This window comes from Macaca nemestrina, chromosome 5, assembly GCF_043159975.1.
Source record: "Macaca nemestrina isolate mMacNem1 chromosome 5, mMacNem.hap1, whole genome shotgun sequence".
Lineage (NCBI taxonomy): Eukaryota > Metazoa > Chordata > Mammalia > Primates > Cercopithecidae > Macaca > Macaca nemestrina.
Window position 1 is genome coordinate 166,161,869 of NC_092129.1, and position 23,472 is coordinate 166,185,340.

The 23,472-nt window shown below is 40.0% G+C and overlaps 1 protein-coding gene across 13 annotated transcripts in view; it reads left to right on the forward strand.

Moving 5' to 3' along the window:
- LOC105482495 (kinesin family member 13A) overlaps positions 1–23,472 on the forward strand; it is a 230,570-nt gene that overhangs the window by 77,382 nt on the left and 129,716 nt on the right. For 12 of the 13 annotated variants that reach the window (XM_011742633.2, XM_011742632.2, XM_011742634.2 and 9 more), the window contains exon 3: positions 11,829–11,841. The exons of the other annotated variant lie outside the window; for it this stretch is intronic. In XM_011742633.2, coding sequence (XP_011740935.1) covers positions 11,829–11,841 — 13 coding nt within the window. The remainder of the gene's footprint in view (positions 1–11,828; positions 11,842–23,472) is intronic. 13 annotated transcript variants of the gene reach the window in all.

Sequence of the window (23,472 nt, forward strand, 5' to 3'; positions counted from 1 at the left end):
CTTTGGCAGGCCAAGACAGGCGGATCACAAGGTCAGGAGATTGGTACCATCCTGGCTAACACAGTGAAACCCCGTCTCTACTAAAAATACAAAAAAATTAGTTGGGCATGGTGGCAGGCGCCTGTAGTCCCAGCTACTTGGGAGGCAGGAGAATGGCGTGAACCCAGGAGGCAGAGCTTGCAGTGAGCTGAGATCGCGCCACTGCACTGCAGCCTGGGCGACAGAGTGAGACTCCATTTCAAAACGACAACGACAACCCAAAAAAACCCTGGAATTTATTAAAAACCCTGTGGTGAGAATTTTAAGACTTTGCTGTTACTGACTTTATTTCAGAAGTTTATTGCTTCTGTTATAAAGTTGACACATCTTTATTGCAGAAAACAGTTTTGACAAAAACCAACAGTTAATTAAAAAAAAAAAAATCTTGTCTCCCTATTCATTTCAGTAGTCAAACTATTAAACTATAAATGCTTGATTCTGGCCTGTAGGATACCTCTTACATTGGTAATAATATCCTACTTTTTGGTACTCAGTTGGAAATCCAAGTTGTTTTGGGAAAGGAAACTGAAAGCTGTTTGGTCCCTTGGTTTCTGCTTCTAATTTTGGAAATACACATATAGACCATGTGTTTGCTTCACCTTTTATTACCAGCTTTTCAGGTCATGAGACAGTACTTCCAGGTTCTCTAGCTAGCGATATGGGCAATACCCACTACTTACCAAGTTGGGAAGTACATGCAAATTTTATAATATTGGATCTATTTTTAAATACGGACTGTTGTTAAATTTTAGACTATTATTCCTATGTCCATTTTGTCAGCTACCTTGGCCTCAGTTTCACTGTCATGCAGCTGTATTGTACCTTACATGTAGGTGTGGCTGTATGTGAGACCAGATGTCAGGGGTGGTTGTCCTGAAGTGTTTGTAGCATACTGCTCTTGGCTCTTTTCTAAAGAAATTCATATCATAATTTAGTTCTTATAAATATGTCCAACTTTATACATATTTATGTAATTCTTTCCAGAGTTTTTTTTCCCCCCACTCTCACTCTCTCTCTTTTTTTTTTGAGACGGAGTCTCACTCTGTTGCCCAGTCTAGAGTGCAGTGGCGCAATCTCAGCTTACTGTGACCCCCGCCTCCCAGATTCAAGCGATTCTCCTGCCTCAAGACCTCCCAGGTAGCTGGAACTACAGGCATGCACCACCACACCTGGCTAATTTTTATATTTTTAATGGAGACGGGATTTCACCATGTTGGCCAGGCTGGTCTCAAACTCCTGACCTCAGGTGGTCCACCCGCCTCGGCCTCCCAAGGTGCTGGGATTACAGGTGTGAGCCACCGTGCCCAGCCAAAAACCTTTTTTTCTTAAGGGAACGAACCCTGTTTTAGATATTCTGTCATTCTTCAGCTCCCAGTACCCTTTTCCTAGAGGAAATTTTGTTTGAGCAATGTTGACATTTTGCATGTATAATTCAGGAGGAATATTTGTTGTAACAACAGTAATAGCATCTAACATTTATTGAGCAGTAACTCTACATGCTAATGGTGTACAGCATTACCCACGTCACCTCATGACATCCTTCAACAGTGCTGAAGGAGTGCTCTTCTACTCCCATTTTAGAGGCTGAGACTCAGGGGTTGAGTAAACTTGTCCAAGGTCAACATGGCTAGATCATGGCAGAGCTAGGATTGTTTGACCCCCAATCCTGAACTCCTCACCACTGTGCTTCATTATAGCTTGAAGAACGTTAAGCCAAATATAGTTATGCCAGAAGGAAGTAGTTCAAATATACCAAAGTAGTCCAAAAACAAACCACAAGTCTATCTACTTCAGTACAAAATTAGTTGTTTTTCTTTTTGCATTTTATTGAAAATGAAAATAGATTGGTAATTTTTTAAAAAGAAGCAGGTTTTTTTTTTTTTTAAAGAAGGCATATCAGGATTAGCATTTTTTAAAATTGCAAGTGTATTTTGAGTTCATTTTAATTTTATTTCTTTAAGACAGAGTCTCGCTGTGTCACCTAGGCTGGGGTGCGGTGGCATAAGCATGGCTCACTGCAGCCTCAATCTCCCGGGCTCAAGTGATCCTCCCACCTCAGCCTCCTGAATAGCTGGGACTACAGGCACGCATCATCACACCTGGCTGATTTTTAAAAACAATTTTAGTAGAGACAAGGTCTTACTATGTTGCTCAGGCTGATCTTGAACTCCTGGGCTCAAGCAGTCCCCCCATCGTGACCTCCCAAAGTGCTGGTATGATAGTCATGAGCCACCATGCCCGGCCTCAATTAATTTTTAAAACTGTCAACAATATAATAAGTATCAAATGAATTGAAACCATTTTTTCTTCATCCATTCCATCAGGTCTGCTTCGAGGTCTGCTACTGAAGTCCCATGCGGAAAGTCCCTTCATGCTGTGGGGCAGTGATTCAATCTTTGTAGACGTGGTGGACTGGCTAGGTGGAGGGAGCACAGCACTCAACACGTCTTACAGATTTTTCCTTCAAGTTGTCTTTGTGTTCTGTCTTTCCGCCCTACTTTGTGTCTTGTCCTTGCGGTAGTGTCTTAACTTAACACACCGTGAGGGCTGCAGTTGGTGCCAGGCAGAGGCTCACCAGTGCATGTCTCACTGCTGACTCTAGATGGTGTGGCCTCTTAATTCACGCTTGAGTCTCACCCTCCTAAAACAGATCTGGCCATGTCATTCCCATTGCGCAAACCATCTGTGGCAATTTCTTCTGAGAAAAGGCTGAGTCATCATGGCAGTCAGTGCTGTCTGCGATTTGGTTCTTGTCTGTTCTTCCAGCTGTATGGCTCTCAATTACATTCTGTCTACCTGCTGTTCTCTGAACATATCCTGTGCACTCTGGCTTTGTTCCAGCTGTCCTTCTGCCTAGGATTTGCTCCCAACACATCTGCATCTACATTTTTGTGGCTTTATTTATACCCCTTTTCAGTGGCCCTCAGTTTCCTACTACCTCAGCAGGAAGTAGTCGTTTGCAGCCTTCTAACTCCATGTTGTCATACCAGTTCCTTTTTTTTTTTTTCCGTAAATGCCTTTCCTTCTTGGAGGTTCACTCTCTGTAGGTTTCTCCTACACATTCATGAAGGACACAGAAGGGCTAATTCATGCTATTAACCACATGGATAACCCTTGTAAGCATGGATGATCCACATCACTGAACATCCACATGGATTGCTATCCAATCAATACCTAGCCTAAGCTGAAAGAGCTCTCAACCAAATTCTTTGATGCCAGAGAGGCAATATGCAATAGCAGTTAAGTGTACAGTGTGCTCCAGCCAGAGACTGCCTGGGTTTGAATCATGGTGATGCCATTAACTGTGATCTTGTGAAAGTCATACAATCTCTATACCTTGTACCTCAGTATTTTTTATTTGAAAAATGATAATAAAGAGAGTTTTTATGTATAGGGTCATGAAATATGTTAAGTGAGTTGAAGCAGATAGTAACAGAAACCTATCTGGCACATAATTAGAGCTCAGTAAGTGTTAGCTATTAATTAAAGTAATGATCATCCATTCCAATTCACAGACATACTATATGACCAGGTTAGAGTTTACTACCCTGAAATGTGCTACCTCTGAAATGTTAGGTTTCACTTGTCGACTGTAGCATCTTATCTCACCCAGCACCTCTGCATCTTTACTCTTGAATTATATCCAGACCATGAGTTTCTTACCTCTGCTGTTTTCACCCAGTCTGTCATCCTCCTGACTTTACTTCCTTCTCTACTCAATTCTTGCCCTACCAGGTCTTCTCTTGGAACCATAGCTTCCCCTTGCCAGCTGCAAGAATTGTGTTCTTGAAAAGCACTGCAGCACCCAGGAATAGTAACTAATGCCTGTAATCTAAGCCTTACTTTGAGAGGCTGAGGCAGGAGGATTGCTTGAGCCCAGAAGTTCAAGACCAGCCTGGACAATATGCCAAGACCCTGTCTTGACCAAAAAAAATACAAAAATTAGCTGGGTGTGGTAGTGCACACCTGTAGACCCAGCTACTCAGGAGGCTGAGATGGGAGGATCTCTTGAGCCCAGGAGGCTGAGGCTACAATGAGCTGTTATCACATCATTGCACTCTAGCCTAGATGGCAGAGTGAGGCCTCCTCCAAAAAAAAAAAAAAAAAAAAAAAAAAAGGAAGAAAGGGAAGGAAGGAAGGAGAAAGCAAAACAAAGCACCACAGGCAGTGAGATCAAAGTCTTAGAGGAAATAAGGGGTTAGGAGAAAAAAAATTAGAAAATGACATTAAGCGTATATCTTGAATTTAGTAGATTCTGAATGATCTATCCAGTATTCTTCCAAAACAAACGTGGTGGCACGTCTCTTGAATGAATCAGCCTCTTCACATGCTCAGAAAATGTTGCTATAGTGATTGTAGGTTTGATCATCTGATGACTCTCCTTTTTAAAATTTTCAAACGAGCCTTTGTCTTGGAACTTAAAGTTTTTGACATTTGCATTCTTCTTGTGATAGGTTTCAAAGGCTCTTCCAGATGCATATGTAACCCCTTCTACTTTTTATAATTCATAGAAGCTTTTGTTATATGTTTTCAATGTAGGTAATGTTAGATTATTGATACACAAGTATATAAACTTATCTCCAAACTACACTTAATAAATCTTGATTGAAAATGGTACCTACTGTCCTACAAAACCTCATCCCTATACCATCATCCCAGGTCTCACCTTCTCTGCTAACTGTAGTCTAACTGCTGAGTTTGGCAACAGAACAATCCCACGAGTCTGTGGCCCTCAAATGAGCTGTGTTCTCTTGGTGCTTTTTGTATAGATAATTCCCCCTATTGAGATAACATTTCTTTGGCTTGTCAGCTTGGTGAATTCCTATTAAGTCCTCCTAAGTTCTGCTCCAGGCATTTCTCCTCGAAGAAAATTCCCCTTTGCCCAGTGAATCCCCTGCTTTTTTGGAGAGCTGCTGTGCACTTCATATTGTGTTGTGATATGTGTATAAAAAATCAGTTTCTTGTTTGAAAGACAAAAAGACTAATTTATTTTTGTATCCCAACAGAGTGGCAGAAAGTGCATGAGAAATGTTTGTTGACTGAACGTAGCTCTTCATTCCTGTCTCTGTTGTCACACTTATCACCGTCCACTTAATATTAGTTATACATGTATATATCTGTCTCTCTCGCATGGTTTTAAACTTCCGGATGTCAGAGACCATGCCTAATTCCTCTAAATATTCCCTCAAAGCACTCATAATATGCATTATGGGAGTTAGTATTCAATAAATATTTGCTGATTAGGAGAATACTTAGAACCGGGGTGGCTAATCTTTTGACTTCCCTGGGCCACATTGGAAGAAGAAGAAATGTCTTGGGCCACACACAAAATACACTAATACTAATGATAGCTAATGAGTTAAAAAATTTAAAAAAAAAATCACAAAAGAATTTCATAATATTTTAGGAAAGTTTGCAAATTTGTGTTTGGCCGCATTGAAAGCCGACCTGGGCCCCATGAGGCCCATGGGCCATGGGTTGGGCAAGTTTGACTTAGAAGATTTTGATGACCTGTTTAGTTCTCCAAGTTGGAATTGACAGTCACAGGCTTCATAATAAGGAATATGTCCTTAAACTAATTTCCAGGAGGCAAATGCCATTTAACTGTGTATCTTTCAGATCTAGGTTGCAGCCATTTCCAACACTTAATAAAATATTTTAATACATGAAAGAGGAATTTCTGGTTCAGAAGATACTTCTCTGATCACACACATCTCTCAAAGTACTGACTGGTATAGGCCATTGTACCTGAGAGCCTTTGGCCGCCAAACTTCTAAGTAGCTGATTATAGTCAATATGCTGTAAACAGTGGTCAGAGGACTCCTTGACCCAGTCATCTTTCAGAATGAAGTGTGGGGAAAGAACTTCAGCTGTTTAGGATTTTTACTGTTGTTGTTGCCACAGGCTATTTATCCTCCTTTATTTTAGTCCTCCTTATTGAACTTTCCAGGTCTGTACTACCTACTAAATTAAATACAGACTTCTCCTTTCAAGACCTGTCCCACTATAGGTCCAATTTATCTTTACCATTTCCTTTTTTCTTTTTAAGTCACAGTCTCACTCTCACCCAGGCTGGAGTACAGTGGTGCAATCTTGGCTCACTGCAACCTCCACCTCCCAGGTTCAAGTGATTCTCCTGCTTCAGCCTCCTGAGTAGCTGGAATTACAGGCATGTGCCACAACACCCGGCTAATTTTTGTATTTTTAGCAGAGATGGGGTTTCATCATCTTGGCCAGGCTGGTCTTGAACTCCTGACCTTAAGTGATCCACCCACCTCAGCCTTCCAAAATGCTGGGATTACAGGCATGAGCCACCACACCTACTCCTTTTTTTTTATTTTTAGTAAAGATGGGGTCTTAGTGTGTTGCCTAGGGTGGTCTTGAACTCCTGGACTCAAGTGATCCTCCCACCTTGGCCTCCCAAATTACTGGGGTTACAGGCATGAGCCACGCTGCCTGGCAACTGTATGTTTTCTAGTGTTCCCCCTACCGCCCCCCGCCCCCTGCCAATATACTCTCTAATCTCATCAAACAGAACCCTTGCCAAGACACCTAGAATATTTTCATTTCATTTAAGTACTTTTGCTAACACAATCACCTCTGTTGGAAATGGCCCACATCCCTGTTAGAGTCTTCCCTGTTTTTGAAGACCCTTTCCAGATCCTCTCTCTTCTTGACCACCACATCCCCATGCCTGCATTCAGCTTTGATCCCTCTGTTCTGTGAGTTCTTGTGCCATTTTGTTTGTACCTCTTAAAGCACTTACGTAAGTACATATTTCAAAAGTCATTTAAAACTTATTTTTCTCTGATAATTGTGTATATTTTTAATAGCAACCTTTTTTTGTTCATCTCAAATTTTAGCCGTACTATCTATGTCAATACCTGAGATTATTGAGCTGCTAGATTTGTTGCAATATGGAAATCCCATTGCATCCTTTAAAATACTTTTTTGTTTATCAAAATCATTGATATGTTTTCCCCAAAATATGTTCCTCCAAGAAAATTCTATGATCAAATAAGTTTGGGGAATGCTGCTGTTGAAATGTTGTGTTGAATATGCAAGGAGAGTAACGACATATATTAGCATGTCAAAGTCTCTGAAAAGTACTGCCTGAAAGAAACCCATATTTAACTGTGTTCAGCAGCATTTCTCAATTTAGTTGATGTCAGAAGCTTTTTAAGGGCTTGACCTTTGTTAACATCTATTCAGTTTCTATGCTTGTGAAATGCTGGTCTAGAGAAATAATTATTTTTACGTAAGTCATCAGAAATATTCTGCATTTTCTGACAGTCTCTGAAGTCTTCACTACTGTTAAATGCAGGTAGTCTTGCCCCAAAATTGCAGGATTGTGGTGGTGATGTAAGTAAATCCTCACAACTGGATTATATTTAACTCACTAATGTAAAAGAATTATTTCTGAGTTCTTATACTGTACCCAGCCCTACATGAATAGATGGGATTAGGGACAGGGATTATATACCATGTGACCTGGCCTCTGTTTTCAAGGAGTTTAAATCTTAAAGATATATGAGACTCAAATGCAGACAAAGTTACTGAAGGCAACAGAACTTTATGTGTGCCAATAAGCGCTAAGCTGTTATGTTGACCCTAGGAGTCTTGGGATATTAGAAGTAGTGAAGGCCAAGGTAGTCTCCAAGGCTGGTGAGGAATTGAGAGAGCTGAACCTTGAACTGTGTCTTCAAGAGTGGGCAGGTATGATCAGGCAGAGTGGAAAGACAAAGTGGGATAAAGGCATGTAAATTGCATGAGTTGTGTGGTAAAATCTCCTGGTGTGGGTGACCTGAAAGAGATCAACCTGCTTGTCCTGGGAGAGAAGAGGAGCTTCAGTGTTTTGCAAAAATAGAACTACTATCAATGTAGAAAATAAGAACTGCCCCTCCTTATTTTCTCTCCAAATCCTGGAACCTAGAATGTCTTCTAAAATGTCAAATTGTATTTAGTTTATTTCTTTGGAATATACAAAAGTACTAATACTTGACTACTTAGAGAAGTTCACATGATTAAAAACAAGGATGTTTTGGAGAATGAAGGGGAGGATGGGCATTGGAGAGTAGTCAGAAATAAACACACCTTTAGGCAAGTGTCAATGAAATGCTGTTTTCTAAGGAGTCAGCAACCAAACCTATGTGTCAGGGTCAGTTAGGTCTGTTTCAAGGGATGTTCTTTTTTTAGTTCACTAGATATTTACTGAGCAAAATCATTGCCTCTTTCTGTAATGAAGCCATGTAGGTATCTCAGCAGTAGTCTGTACTTGACTAAGAGTCATGGCTTTGACTGATACAATCAACAAAAGGCCTTTTTTTTTTTTTGAGACAGAGTCTTTCTCTGTCACCCAGGCAGGCATGCAGTGACCTGATCTTGGCTAACTGCAACCTCTGCCTCCTGGGTTCAAGCAGTTCTCATGCCTCAGCCTCCCTAGTAGCTGGGATTACAGGTGCATGCCACCGTGCCCAGCCCATAATTTTTAAAATACGTGTTTATATGATTTATGTTGAATCTGATAGATGTTTATATTATTCATTCTCATTTCATTTGTTTTTCAACTTGTTAAAAGATGAACTTGGTGCATTAAAATGTTAAAGAATTTATTTGTGCGGATAGTGATTCAAGAATTGGGCAGCTCCAAACTGGAAGGGGTTTGGGGCTCCACTGAAGGGTCATGAAGGGAAAGCTTTTGTAGGGTGAACTCAGAAGGAAAGCAAAGAAATTATTTGATTGGTTAAAGTTGGAGCAGTTGTTTCATTTGTACTGTCCCAGTGGAAAATTCTTGATTATATACCTAATGCTCAGTTGGCTGCTGGTGATTGGAGGTAATTGGCTGAATTTAAGTTTTGTTTTGTTTATGTAGAAACCCAGGACCTTGAAGCCATCTCAGCCTGTTAAGTTTATTTTAGTACTTTATATATATGAAAGGGATGAAGATTAAGATAAGATTTCATATGTATATGAAATTTTTAATTTTTACATTGTAATATCACATGAGGTTGTTTTTTTTTTTTTTTTTTTTTTCCACCCTAAAGGATAGCATACTGTATTCGCTTATAGTGTCAGTATTACTGATACTGGAAACATTTTTTTTTTTTCACAACTACCAAAGAAGGACATATAGCCTCTAGAGTTTGGGGCAGTAACCTTGAATCTGAATTAGGATGAGTGAGCAGCCTGTCACCTCATTCAAACCTTAATAAGGTATATCAATGAATGAAGTACAGGGTGTATCAATGAATGAAGTACAGCGTATATCAATGAACGAAGTACAGGGTGTATCAATGAATGAAGTACAGTTATGATGCGCTACAGGGTTTACTTTTCCTTCTGTAGCAAGGATCCTTGTTCTAAACCGAATGATGAATAAGTCTGGGTAGCAGCAGATGAGCTTTGTGGCTTCCCTTTTTTCTTTTCTGCCCAGTCTCCATTTATTCTTAACAAGCAGTCTTTACTCAGAAACACAAAAGAAGGTAGCAGAATTATGTTGGTATTCCCATGTTATGGGCTATCTTCTAAGTGATAAAGACTTTTAAAGTGCTTAAAATGCTGAAATAGAATTGGTTTTCTAAGAAGAATGAAGAAAACCTTCTTGGAATGTCGGTGAAGAAAGGATAATTTTGTTGCTGACGGCTAAGAAGGTGAATGTACTACTGGCTACAAACCAGCACTGGTTCATTGCTGCTGCTGGTGGTTATTATTGTGCTGTGGCTGTGGCATAAAGGGCACATATGAGAATTCCAGAGAACTCACTGGGATTCCCCTAGTCTGTCCCAGCCCCGTTGGTTACTGGGTTCATCATAACGTAAATGGGAAACCTACATTTAATTACCTTTGGTCCGTGCTGTTTCATATAATGGCCTTATTGTAACCCAAGTGACTTTTCTTTCCTTTGTTAAATAAAGCAGTGATTTACATGGCTTTTAAAGAATAAAGCAAGCAAAATGAGAAGGTGTAGTCAAAAATGTGGTTCATAAAGTTTTATTATTGTTCTACCTACTTAGAACTGAGGCCTTTCTGAATAGTCTTCCACTTAAGAACATTTTCATGGCAGAAATCTCAAGTTTTTTAACAGTGTGGAAATCCATGACTTGCTTAGAATTAAAAATGCTTGTGCATTTTTATTTATAACCTCTATAAATGTTTATCTTGTTTTAAAGGGTAGATATACAAATATGTTGAGACTTGCTTAATGGCAGCCAGAGATACCAGTTATTCTAGTTCCCCTCTAAAACCTGAAGACAAAAATCACATTCCCATTGTGTCTGTCTGAGGGAATGACATAAGGCAATAAGGGGTCACTCTCTTTCAGCTAATTTGTAGAATTTCAAGAAAATGATGTTTCAACTTCATCATTATAGGAATGGGATGATTTTTCTTCCCTGCACTCAAAAGTATAGAATTATGCATGTGATTGGACATTTTTTTTTCCCCTGCTACTGAGCTCTCAGTTTTGTTCGAGTCCCTCAGAGCTCTTTAAGGAGTGTCACACCCAGTGATGGAGAAAAGGCATCCTGCTGTTTTTGCATGTACTTTTCTGTGTCCTCTGCCCTGGAAAATCTATTTTCTTAGCCGCATGATTCTATTTCCTATGAAGAAGGATTAAAGCCATAGGGTAAATGCCCCCATTTCTTTTTCATAGTAATTTTACAGTTTATGAATTGAGGATATCAGAGGTTGATCAAGAGTAACTATCAGGAAGGCCAAGAATTGTCTTAGGATTGCATGACTTAGAAATCATAATTGAGCTCCTTAATTTTGTACATGAAGAAAATATTTACAAAGCAAGTCAACCTAACATTTTATTGCCTTGAAAACTGTTTCCTAGCCAAATGCAGTGGTTCACACCTGTAATCCCAGCACTTTGGGAGGCTGAGGTGGGGGGATTGCTTGAGGTCCGGAATTTGAGACCAGCCTGGGGCAACATAGTGTCTCTTAAGAAAGTAAAAAATTACCCAGGTGTGGTGGCACACACCTGTAGTCCTAGTTATTTGGGAGGCTGAGGTAGGAAGATCAGTTAAGCCCAGGAGTTCAAGGTTGCAGTGAGCCATGATCGCATCACTGCACTCCATCCTGAACAACAAAGTGAGACCCCATCTCTGGAGAAGAAAAGAAAGAAAACTATTTCCTTTTCAGAGTTTTTTCCAGGTGCAGTTTCAGTCATTTCTGAGTTATTAACGTGTAAAAACAGACCTTTTAATAAGTGCATGTGTGGCTGATGGTGGGGAAAAAATGGAAACTTACTTTTAAATGTCTATTCAGTGTTAAAGTATATGAGTTATTTAAAACCATGGTTTTTAAATGAGAAAAACTCCCACATATATTATTTTAGAGTATACGTATTTATCAAAGGAAAATATGCATATATTTTAACAAAAATTTAAGAAAAATTTAAATATAAAAATTGATTTAAAAATATTTAATCACATGCAGTAAGGATTGTGGCATCTTTCTTTATCTTGATGCTCTGCCATTGGCATTTCTTAAAAATCATTAAAAATATCTGAATGATTGTCTGATTTCATTCTGTGGAACCAAGAGAGAAATTATTATGTCCATGCCATGTTTTTGAGCAAATATCAAGAGTTTATCACTTGAGTCAGTAATGTGTTTGAATTTGGCTTCTGATCTTCATGAAGAAGAATATCTTTCAGATCATGTTATCAAGGTGCTGAATTTACCTTATGTTTTTTCTCTTTCATTGTTTCCCTCTGATGTGGCTGCTGTGTTGACAACCCTCTGTATCCCTGCTGCTGAATTTTTTTTTTCCCATCATTAAGGAAACCTCCCAAGGTAAGCACTAATATGAAATTTGGCATGTATACTGCTTTAGTTTGCAAAAATCCAGGATTTAATTTATCACTGTAACCCATGTAGAACATCTGTCTCACTGAGAACTAAAAACAGCACCCTAATTTAAAACTCACACCATGAACAAACAATTAATGTCAGTATTAACATAAAGTTAGAATGTCAGTCTACATTGACAGAGCACTTTCACACATTATTTCATTCTCGGAGTGAATGCTGTAATCTTCAAAGCAAACCTATCAGATTATTGTTTCTCTTTTCTTGATGATGAAATGAGACTCAGAGAGATGAAACAGCATGTCCTAACTCACAGATTGAGTGAATGGAAGAGCTGGAACTGTACAGTATCAACACCCTAGAATGTGGAGGAACAACTATGGTGATATCATAGGATGGTAGTTGGTAACCATGATTACTGATTGGACATACCATCTTTTCCTGGCCCCACTGAGATTGGTTGTTATCATTGGAAAAGTTCTTCACACTTTTAAATAGAGATTCAACATTCTACCAACTTTATATGCCTCATTGGAGTTCCTAGCCCATCGCAATGGCCACTAGTTAGTTTTTTCCCCACCTGCTCTGGCCAACCTTTGATGGCCTCTTTACCAGTGAGAAGCCTAGAAGTTAGAGAATAGTTAGAGGAGGGAAGTGGGGGAATATGAGAAGTAAGGAATCTGAATGACCAGTCCCTGAATAACTGAAGATTGATTTTGTTACCAGTGAGCATTTTGTTGAGTATCAGAGGGACACTTAGCACCAAAAGGAATGAGAAATTTGACCAGCCCCTGGCCAGTGATGCTGATTATAGCTGTGTTTCTTGAGATAGGATTAGAACAGGCTTACCTACACAAACGATATGGTTGGAATCTAAGACAAGTTGGGTGACGGTATGGAATCCAGAAAAGACAAAGCTTACTTTCCCCTGGGGTTATGAAGAACAATCCATCTCGGATTATGGAAACTCACTAAAATGCTGCTGTATGCCTTCTACTTACTCAAGACATTGTGTTTGGCACTAAGAGTTTCAGCTTTAGCAAGGAAGGCATGCATTGAACAAATGATATGAGATCTGTTAAGAAAGTAGAAATATATAATATATTAGAAAAGTATTGGCAGTGGCATTCTGGCCAAATCTAGGGAATCAGGAGATTCTCCCGGAGCAATTGTCAGTGTAGACATAATCCCCAAAATTGGTCTCTACTAGAATGTATAAGTGCTGTTTATCTAGTTTTTATATCCCTTGCTGTTGGTTCCCCAAAGTTTCAGAATAGTCAGTCTTGTAGTACAAAGTATTCCCCCACAGAAAAATATCAATGAAATACTGCACAACTCCACATATGCCTGCTTAGTGAAGGAAAAGCACTGAAATGAAAAAGAGATACAAAAACATTTTTAAAAATCACTATTGCTTTGTACACAGGAATGTTCTTGTCATTTTCTAGTGAGCATATATAGCCTAGTGGTTCCCAGCCTTATTTTTGCTGGATATCCTGTTGATTGTTCCTAAGAAGTGTCATGAAATTTTCAAAATAAAGGTAAAGCTGAATCACGATGTTAAACAATGCGTATATCGTGCCATAAGGCACATCTGGAAAGCATAAAGATCATCTTGAAATCAAATAAATGACTCAATAGAATCAAATAAAGATGGATACAAAGTAGATACAGGCCTTTCCTCATAGAAACATGTAAATGTTGAAAGAAAGTGGGAAAGAGCAAGGTGCTTTTAATGATGATTATGTAAGAATAAAATTTTATTTAAAACGATGAGATTTGGGCGTAAGTAATCAAAAGCATCGGAGAAGCCTGGTTATTTCGATTTAACAAATAATTATTCTGGGCAGGGGACAGCTGCTGCATGAGTCAGAGTCCTAGCATTCTAATGGGAGTTGGGGGAGGGGAGTACAGTTGAACCCTGAATGACACAGGTTTGAACTGCCCAGGTCCACTTATATGCAAATGTTTTTCAACCAAATGCAGATAGAAAATACAGTATTCGTGGGACGTGAAACCCATGTATACAGAGGACCAACATTTCCTATAGGTGGGTTCCAGGGGACCAACAGAGTAGGACTGGAGTCTGTGTGGACTTTGGTATACATGGAAGTTCTAGAACCAATTTCCCACATATACCAAAAGATGATTGGTATGTGTACAATACAATGTAAAATTGCTTATATTAAAGACAAGAGGCAAAATATTTGTGAAATTCATAGAATGAAAGTTCCTGTTCAGACTTCTGCTGTCAGAAATGACAAACTAAGTAATTAGCATTGCCTTTTCCACTGAGGACAACTAGGACTGGACAAAATATTAAAAACTTATGCCTGAAGGCACTGGAGATAAGCCAGGTTAGTGAGGAATTACTAGACCAAGATCCAGAAAGAGGTAAAAATTTAGAGAGATGAGCCTAGCATTTAGATATATGCCGTTCAGGAAGGAGCGGCTTAAAGACGGAGCAAATACATACAGACGGACTGCTTTGTGGGGCTGAGGAGGACAAAGTATTAGAGTTCAGGTCCTTCCAGAGGTGGAGTCCTTGCTAATCTCCTTATACTTTGGGTTGGTAAAGTTGATTGAGATGCCGCCAGGGGTAGGGTATGAAGGTGAAACAGAGGTAAACCAGCCATCACGTGGATTCTTGTGTGGTTCCAAGTCGTTTGTATGATCCAGGAAATCTCAAGCACAAAAATTGGAACAAAGTGATACCAGAATGCAGGTGCCTATAGGCACCTGGCAGAAGTGAATGAAATCCTAAGTCTTTAGTGATTCCACAAACTGTTTTAAAAATACAATGTCCAATACACCATCAAAGTTAAGGAGGTACATGACAAGATGTGAAGAGCCAGCAGAAATAATAAAAATTAGAAATAGACCCATAGATGCTTCAGATGGCCAAATTATTAGACAAGAACTCCAAAATAAATATATTTGTTATCTTCAAAGACATAAAATATGAGACTGAAAATGTTGGAGAGAACTAGAAATTATAGAAAGTGGCATAACTGATTTGGAAAATAACCCAAGAGAAATAAATCCTCAATCTGAAAAACCCAAAACCGAAATTAATAATTTAGTACAAGGGTTTAGCAGCAGATAGATCCAGCTGCTTTGAATCCATTCTTAAGAAAATCCAAGTGCCTAGCTGGTCCAGTTGAGTTAATGATAACTCAGCCATGGTTGAGTTACCATTATTCTTACCCAACTGCTATGCAGGAAAGGTCTCACATCCTTTCTATCAATCCCTGGGACTGTACTCTTTGAATACCATTATTAGTAGTAACAGCTTTCTTTAATTGAGAGGGAGTTGGGATCGGGATGAATAAGTAAAGCATAGGGGAAACTGTATTGTGTGATACTGTAATGGCCGATATATGACATTATGCATTTGTCAGAATTCATAGAACCATACGGCTCAAAGAGTGGACCTTAATATAAAATGTGGAGTTTAGTTATGAATAATGTATCAATATTGGTTCATCAGTTATAATAAATGTACCACACTAATAAAGATGTTAATAATTGGGGAAACAATTCTTAACAGTAGGGAGTGGGGACAAGCGAGACTATATAGGAACTCTGTACTATCTGCCTAATTTTTCTGTAATCCTAAAACTGCTGTAAAAAACAAAAAGTCATGATTATGAAAAAATCACTATAATTCTTATTAACAGAATGAAAAAGAAAAACTATGTGATCATATCAGTAAGATGCAGAAAAAGGCCAGGTGCAGTGACTCACGCTTGTAATCGCAGGCCTTTGGAAGCCAAGGCGGGAGGATTGTTTGAGACTAGCCTGAGCAACATAGCAAGACCTTGTCTCTACTAAAAATAAAAAACCAAAAAAGTTAGCAGGGCATGATGGCGTGGGCCTGTAGTCCCAGCTACTCAGGAGGCTGACGTGGGATGATCACTTGATTATGGTAAGTTGAGGCTGTAGTGAGCTTGATCATGCAACCGCACCCCAGCCTGGGTGACAGACCCCCCCCGTCTCAAAAAAAAAAAAATAAAAGGGGTGGGATGTGGTGGCTCACGCCTGTAATCCCAGTACTTTGGAAAGCCGAGGTGGGCGGATCATGAGGTCAGGTGATCAAGACCAGCCTGGCTAACACAGTGAAACCCCGTCTCTACTAAAAATACAAAAATTAGCCCGGTGTGGTGGTGGGTGCCTGTAGTCCCAGCTACTTGGGAGGCTGAGGCAGGAGAATCACTTGAACCTTTGAAGCAGAGGTTGCAGTGAGCCAAGATTGCACCACTGTACTCCAGGCTGGGCAACAGAGCAAGACTCCGTCTCAAAAAAAAAAAAAAAAAAAAAAGATGCAGGAAAAAAAGCATTTGACAGAATTCAATATTTACTTATGAATTTATGATACAAACTTGCAGCAAGCTAACAGTAGACAGAAACCTCTATATGATAAAAGGCCCATGAGAAATCTACATCTGACATCCTATGTAATAGTAAAAGACTGAATACTTTCTGCCTAAAATGGGGAATAAGGCAAGGACATTGATCTAACCACTTATATTGTGCATTGACAGGAAGTCCTAGGCAGTGCAGTTAAACAAGAAAGAGAAGAAATTAAAGATGGAAAGGAAGTAGCAAAAGTATATTTACAATAAGGTACAATAAGGTTGTATACTTGGAAAACTTTAAGAAAATCTGCAAACAAGCTCCTGCAAGGTGGCAGAAGAAAGGTCAAAATACATTTCTTTATACTATCAATAAACAATTCAAAAATAAAATTTTTAACCATCAAAACATCAAAAACAGTAAATACTCGGGATACATTGAGTGAAAAACATGCAGAGCTTCTAAAAGCCCACATATGGTTATTTGATTGTAGACAGATGTGCCAAGAGATAGAACTAGAAGAGTGTCAACTGTGCTCAGGTAAGGAAGGGCAAGGCATAGAGTTGGACTAAAGGTACATGAAGAGGAGTCCTGGGTGACTGAACTGTATTTACCCACAGCACTCCTGACACCAAATATATGGTGTTTTCCCCAGCACCAGTAAATTATCCAATTCTCCAAAATCAGCTGAGTGCCCTACTATCTGATTCTGGCACGTTACCTGGAGTTAGCACAGACCTACAGGTTAAGGGCTCAGTCCCACAAGGCTGCCTCCACTTTAGATGCCATTCACAAGTCCCAGGTTGCCACCTATACAAGAGTTCCCGTGTCCACCTCCTCAGGTTCCATAATTTGCTAGAATGACTCACAGAACTCAGGAATGCCCTTTACATAATATCACCAGCTTATGATAAAGGATAAGACTCAGGAAGAGTCAGATGGCAGCAATGCATAGGGCAAGGTATATAGGGCAGCATGAAGCCTCTTTGCCCTTTCTGTGTGTTCTGCCCTTCCAGTACCTTCTTGTGTTCAGCAACCCAGATGCTCTCCTATCCTTGTAGTTTAGGGATGTTTATGGAGGCTCCATCACATAGGGCTTAATTGATTGAATCCATTGAACTCAGTCTCTAGCATCTCTCCCCTCCCGGAAGTCAGGAATAGGGCTAAATGTCCCAACCCTCTAATCTTGCCTTGGTCTTCCTGGTAACCCACCCTATCTTGAAGCCACCTAGGGACCCCAGCCACCAGTCATCTCATTAGCATACAAAAGACACTCTTACCACTGCAAAGTATCACCCAGCTGTGACAGGTCTTGATGTCAGGGTTGGACCTTGATACGTTCAATGTCTCTATTGCCTGTTTTGAACAAAGCTTGATCAGTATGGAAGCTAGCAGTGGTATTCAGTAAAATACTTCAGGAAAAAAAGGTAATAAGGGTTTGCACAGGAGCAGTGCCTGTGAGAGTAGGAAAGAGGAAGGGAAGAATTATGAAAACATTACAGAAATAAAGTAACCAGGACTTTGATGCTACCAGCATATAGGAAAAGACAGTACAGCAAGAGTCAGAGATGTGTCTGGGGTTTGAAACTGAGTGAATGAAAAATCAGCAGAAACTAAAGAAGGAAGAGCTAGTTTGGTTCAGTGGGAAGTTGATGGGTTATGTTCTAGCGTGGGCTGAGTTGGAAATGATGGCAGCCATCTGATAGGATGCTTTAGCAGGTGATACGAATTTGCAGACCCTGCCTTACAAAGATCAGGTAAATTATTGGGGTGAAGAGAGTAGGAAGTGGCGGAAGAGGGATGTCTTGAAAACAGGATTAAGTGGAATAGAAGATATGAGAGAATAGAGGATAGCACCTTGGGATTCACTCTGCTTTGGAGAATGCAAAGAGGAGGAAGAACCAATGAAAATGAAGAAAAGCCACAGATTTATAAATGGTGCTGCTGGTGGTAGTGGGGTTGAGAATTCATACGCTTGTTCTGCCCAAATTGGGTTTCTTTCTTTTTTTAAGAGACAGGGTCTCACCCAGGTTGGAATACAGTGGCACAGTCATAGTTCACTGCATCCTTGAACTGCAGCCTCAAACTCCTGGGCTTAAGCAATCCTCCTGCCTCAGCCTCCCAAATAGCTGAGACTAGAGGCATGAGCCACCACACTTGGCTAAGTTTTTAATTCTTTGTAAAGATGAGGTCTCACTCTGTTGCTCAGTCTGGTCTCAGATTCCTGGCTTCAAGCTATCCTTCTTCCTCGGCCTCCTAAATTGGGTTTCTTTTGTTCCTAACTCCTCAAAGTTATTTTTTCTAAGTGTTGTGTTAGGGCAAGGAGAAGATGAAGATATTCTTCCAGCTGAGTTTTAAAAGTTAGATTAAAAATTTTTTTATATAGCATGTGTAATGTAGCATGTCAGAATACAAGGGAAATGTATATAAGTTTCTGTCTTTATAAATTGCTTTGTACCATATCTTTGGATTTTTCTCTTTGATAAATGTTACATTTTCTAAATTTGCACTCTTGAGTGGAGAAACATTTATTTCAGCATAAGCCTCATGCATACCCTTTAGTACTTTTACCAGTTGTGTATTATGATGTAGTATTTATGGAAGTGTGTTTTGTTTCTTTTAAACAGAAAAGCAGAAAAGCAAGCTTTTGGGCAAACATGAGACATCTGCTTCTTACCTCTCTGTAGTTTACAGGGGGAAAAGAGAGGCTTTGTCTCATAATTTGTAGGGTTGGAGTATCTTTCCTTCTCAGTGTGATTGTAGTTTTGAGTCTGAGGTTTTTGTCTGAGAAGTATTGCAGATAGATGTAAATGAGGGAAATTCGGCTGGGTGTGGTAGCTCATGCCTGTAATCACAGCACTTTGGGAGGCTGAGGCAGGAGGATTGCTTGAGGCCAGGAGTCTGAGGCCAGCCTGGGCAGTATAAGGAGACCTTGTCTTTAAAATAACAATAACAATAATAACATTATTATTATTATTATTATTAGCTGGGCATAGTAGCATGTCCTTGTAGTCCCAGCTGCTTGGAAGGCTGAGGTGGGAAGATCGCTTGAGCCCAGGAGTCTGAGGCTTCAGTGAGATATGATCGTGCCACTGCACTCTAGCCTGGGTGACAGCAAGACCTTGTCTCTTTGAAAACAAAAAGAAGAAGAAGAAGAAAGGGGAAAGTGCTTGTTAGTTTAGCCACCTTCTGATTAACTTTGGATTTTGCAAGAGGTGGTGCAGAGGAAGAAGACACTTGTGTGGAGAATCACTACCTAATTATGCCATTACACATACTCTATTGATAGGTACAGGGCAGTGTCCTCAGTCAAAGCAGCTCTGCCTGCAGAAGCCCAGTTTCTGCATTCCCAGGTGGCCCCCAGAATGTCTGGCATGTTCCAAGACCCCTCGCTTGTCATGGTTTTGTCTTATCTGGGACAAGTATCTTTCCTTCCTGAGGAGCCACACTGAAACACACAGGAATAAAAAAAGAATTCTTCCTCCTTTTTTTCACTTTCTTCTTCTATCCCTCAATATTTATTGAGCACCTTCTATGTCTCAAGTTAGCACTACAGAGCTAGAAGAGATTTTGTTTTTTCTTTTCCCGAGACGGAGTTTCGCTGTTGTTGCCCAGACTGGAATGCAATGTGCGATCTCGGCTCACCACAGCCTCCACCTCCCAGGTTCAAGCAATTCTCCTGCCTCAGCCTCCCAAGTAGCTGGGATTACAGGCATGTGTCACCACACCTGTAATTTTGTGTTTTTAGTAAAGACAGGGTTTTTCCATGTTGGTCAGGCTGGTCTCGAACTCTTGACCTCAGGTGATTTGCCTGCCTCGGCCTCCCGAAGTGCTGGGATTACAGGCGTGAGCCACCGCGCCCGGCGCTAGAAGAGATTTTTAAACTCTGACCATTCAAACCTTTTTATTCAAGACCAAAGAGACTGATGCTTAATTGGCTAAAACCATTCAGGGGGAAGAGCTTGGCTCCAGTCTAGGCCTCCTGATTGCCAGTCAGGTACAGTCCAGGATGATTTCAGCATCTGTGGATTTTGTTATCCTCGGGAGCTCCTGGAACCAGTCTCCAAGGATACAGAGGGACAACTGTATTTTCTATGACACCACATGATTATAAATGAGTTTTTCTATGTGTTGGATTTTATATGCCAAGATACAAGGAAAGAGTAAGAAGGAAGAATCTGGGGGGAAAATGTATAAATCACTGAAAAATCAGTTTGTGTAGGATCATATTCTTTTTTACTCCGTTTGCTCATTTTAAACTCATGATTGTTTTGTTGAGTATCTTATAATTTCATGTGTGATTTATTTGAGTAGTTAGAGCTTGCGAAGTAAATTTACTTTCAATGTTTTTTGTTTTATTTATGAGTTAGGCTACTGAACTTCAAGGTGTTTGATCTCACTTCTATGTTTATAAATTTTTGGCAAAATTTTAAGCTGAAGACATTGACTACATTATAACAAAACAAAATTGTTACTTTTTGAAACTGAATCATTTGAAGAAGCGCACAGATACATACCAAACACCTGCCTTTATAAAAGTTGCTCAGAAAAAGGGAGGGGGAAACCTTATTAGGTACAGTTTATGCCATCTGAAATGCAACTTTATTTAGTCTGGCTTCACAATCTGTGACTGCCTTCATTTTCTCTTGCCTCTGCTGTTTTGCTTCTAAGCATTTGGCCTCAATGAGGTAAGTTTTAGACCTGTACTATTCAGTACAGTAGCCATTTAGCCACAAGTGGTTTATGAACATATGATATGTGGCTAGTGTTCCTTGAGATGTAAGTGCAAAATATATGCTAGATTTAGAAGAGTTGGTACAAGAAAGAAAATGTAGGATATTTTTTATATATTTGGTTAAATATATTATTTTTATATTAAATTATTTCATCTCTTTTTACTTTTTTTTTCTTTGTTTTTTTGAGACAGAATCTCACTCTGTCCCCAGGCTGGAGTGCAGTGGCACAATCTCAGCTCACTGCAACCCCCACCTCCTGGGTTCAAGCAGTTCTCTCACCTCAGCCTTCCAAGTAACTGGGACTACAGGCATGTGCCACCACACCCAGGTCATTTTTGTATTTTTCAGTAGAGACAGGGTTTCACCATGTTGACCAAGCTGGTCTCCAACTCATGGCCTCAAGTATCTGCCCACTTTGGTCTCCCAAAGTGCTGGGATTACAGGCATAAGCCACCATGGCTGGCCTCTTTTTACTTTTCAGTGTGTCTACAAAAACATGTTAAATTATTTATATGGCTAGCATTATGTTTCTATTGGACAGCTGTGTTTCAGATCAAATACATGGCTTAGTACTGAACACCAATATGCTTCCTAAGGCTTTTGCTTGTTTCATTACCCAATCAAATGCAGCAGACTTACCTTGATCTTTTACATTTTTACTTTTATATCTGGGTCCAAGAGTGTTACAGCTGCATGAACTCAATGACAGCATAACCTTCTCGCTATGCATTTTTCCTACGAATTGTTTTTATCCATTCAAAATGTATTAATTCAGCAAACATTAAATGAAAACTTTCTGTGAAATGTATTGTGCAAGGAGTTTGTGGGGCTCGGGAGTGATTAAACTAGTACTTGTTTTCTGGAATTCATAACATGATGAGGAAGATTAGATATACTATAATCTAAGTAATGGAAAATAGATGATGGTAACGTCGTCATTCACTACTTCAGTACTTTGTGTCTTATGTCTTCTGAGGAAGGCGGCTTCACAGCTCAACATGGAGTTTCAGTAGGCCTTCCAAGTATGGATAAGATGTCAAAATGCAGAAATTTAGGATAAGAATCAAGATGTAGGAACCGGTCTCAGTGGCTCACACCTGTAATCTCAGCACTTTGGGAGGCTGAGGCGGACGGATCACCTGAGATCAGGAGTTCAAGACCAGCCTGGCCAACATGGCAAAACCCCGTCTCTACTAAAAATGCAAAAAAAAAAAAAAAAAAAAATTAGCCGGGCATGGTGGTGGGTGCCTGTAATCCCAGCTACTCGGGAGGCTAAGGCAGGAGAATCGCTTGACCCAGGAGGCAGAGGTTGCAGTGAGCCAAGATCCTTCCATCGCGCTCTAGCCTGGGCGACAAGAGTAAGACTCTGTCTCAACGAAAAAAAAAAAAAAAGAATCAAGTGGTATGTAAAAGAAGACAAACAAGAAAGTAATTGATGTATTAGGAAATAAGTTGCACACTCAGGTTAAAGTGTAGAGTACGTGAAAGGAAGATCATATTTTTAAAAAACTGGGAGAGTGTAGTTTATAGAGCTTTGGGAATCTGGACTTAATCTGGTAGGCTATGAAGATCATTTAGGATCTTTATATAGAAAAGCTACATGATCAGAACTGTACTTGCAAGAAATTCATACGGCTGCAAGACAGAAGATAATTGATAAGTACAGAATGTAGGGTGGATAATGATCTAGGTTCACTTTAAAGGAACTGCTTTGTCTGTGAGTCTGCTTATGCTCCGTGATGCAGCAGTAACAACCTTTAATGTTCAGTGGCTAGAAACAACAAAAATATATTTCTCTGATGTTACATGTCAGCTGAGGTTCCCTGTGGCCGTGTACCATATGACTTCAATCTGGGCTCCAGATTGGAGAACAACCCCTATCTGGGACTTGCTAATACTGTGACAGAGGGGAACAAAAGAAAGAGAACTGTGCAGTAGCTTCTTAAAGCTGTTGGCCAGACTGGCATATGTCACTTTGTTCATACTTAATTGGCCAAAGCAAGTCACACAGCCAAGCCTGATGTCAGTAGGGTCAGGAATTATATTCCTTCCTACTACAGGCACTGCATGCCATGTAGCAATAGGCAAGGTTGTGTAATTCCCTTACCAGGAGGGCCAGGAGTCGTTTGAAACAGTAATACAATATACCACACTTTGTCATTATAAATCGTATTTCTAAATGCTTTTTTTTCTCTTTTTAACAACAACAACAAAACAATCCTCGGAAACATAGGGTGGTGGTGGTGATGGTGGTGGTTGTTAGGTGGTGGTGTTGTTTTTGTTGTTTTGAGACGGAGTTTCGCCCTTGTTGCCCAGGCTGGAGTGCAATGGCATGATCTTGGCTCACTGCAACCTCCACCTCCCGGGTTCAAGTGAAGTGCTGTGTGTTTCTATCTTGAAATTCCTACAGGTTCTACTCTTCCCTTTCTTTCTGCCTGGCTTTGTTCAGAACCAGATGTTCTCACTGTAACTCTGTGCCTTTAGATGTCTACAGTGCCACGGACAGAGTACCAGGTCACATGGA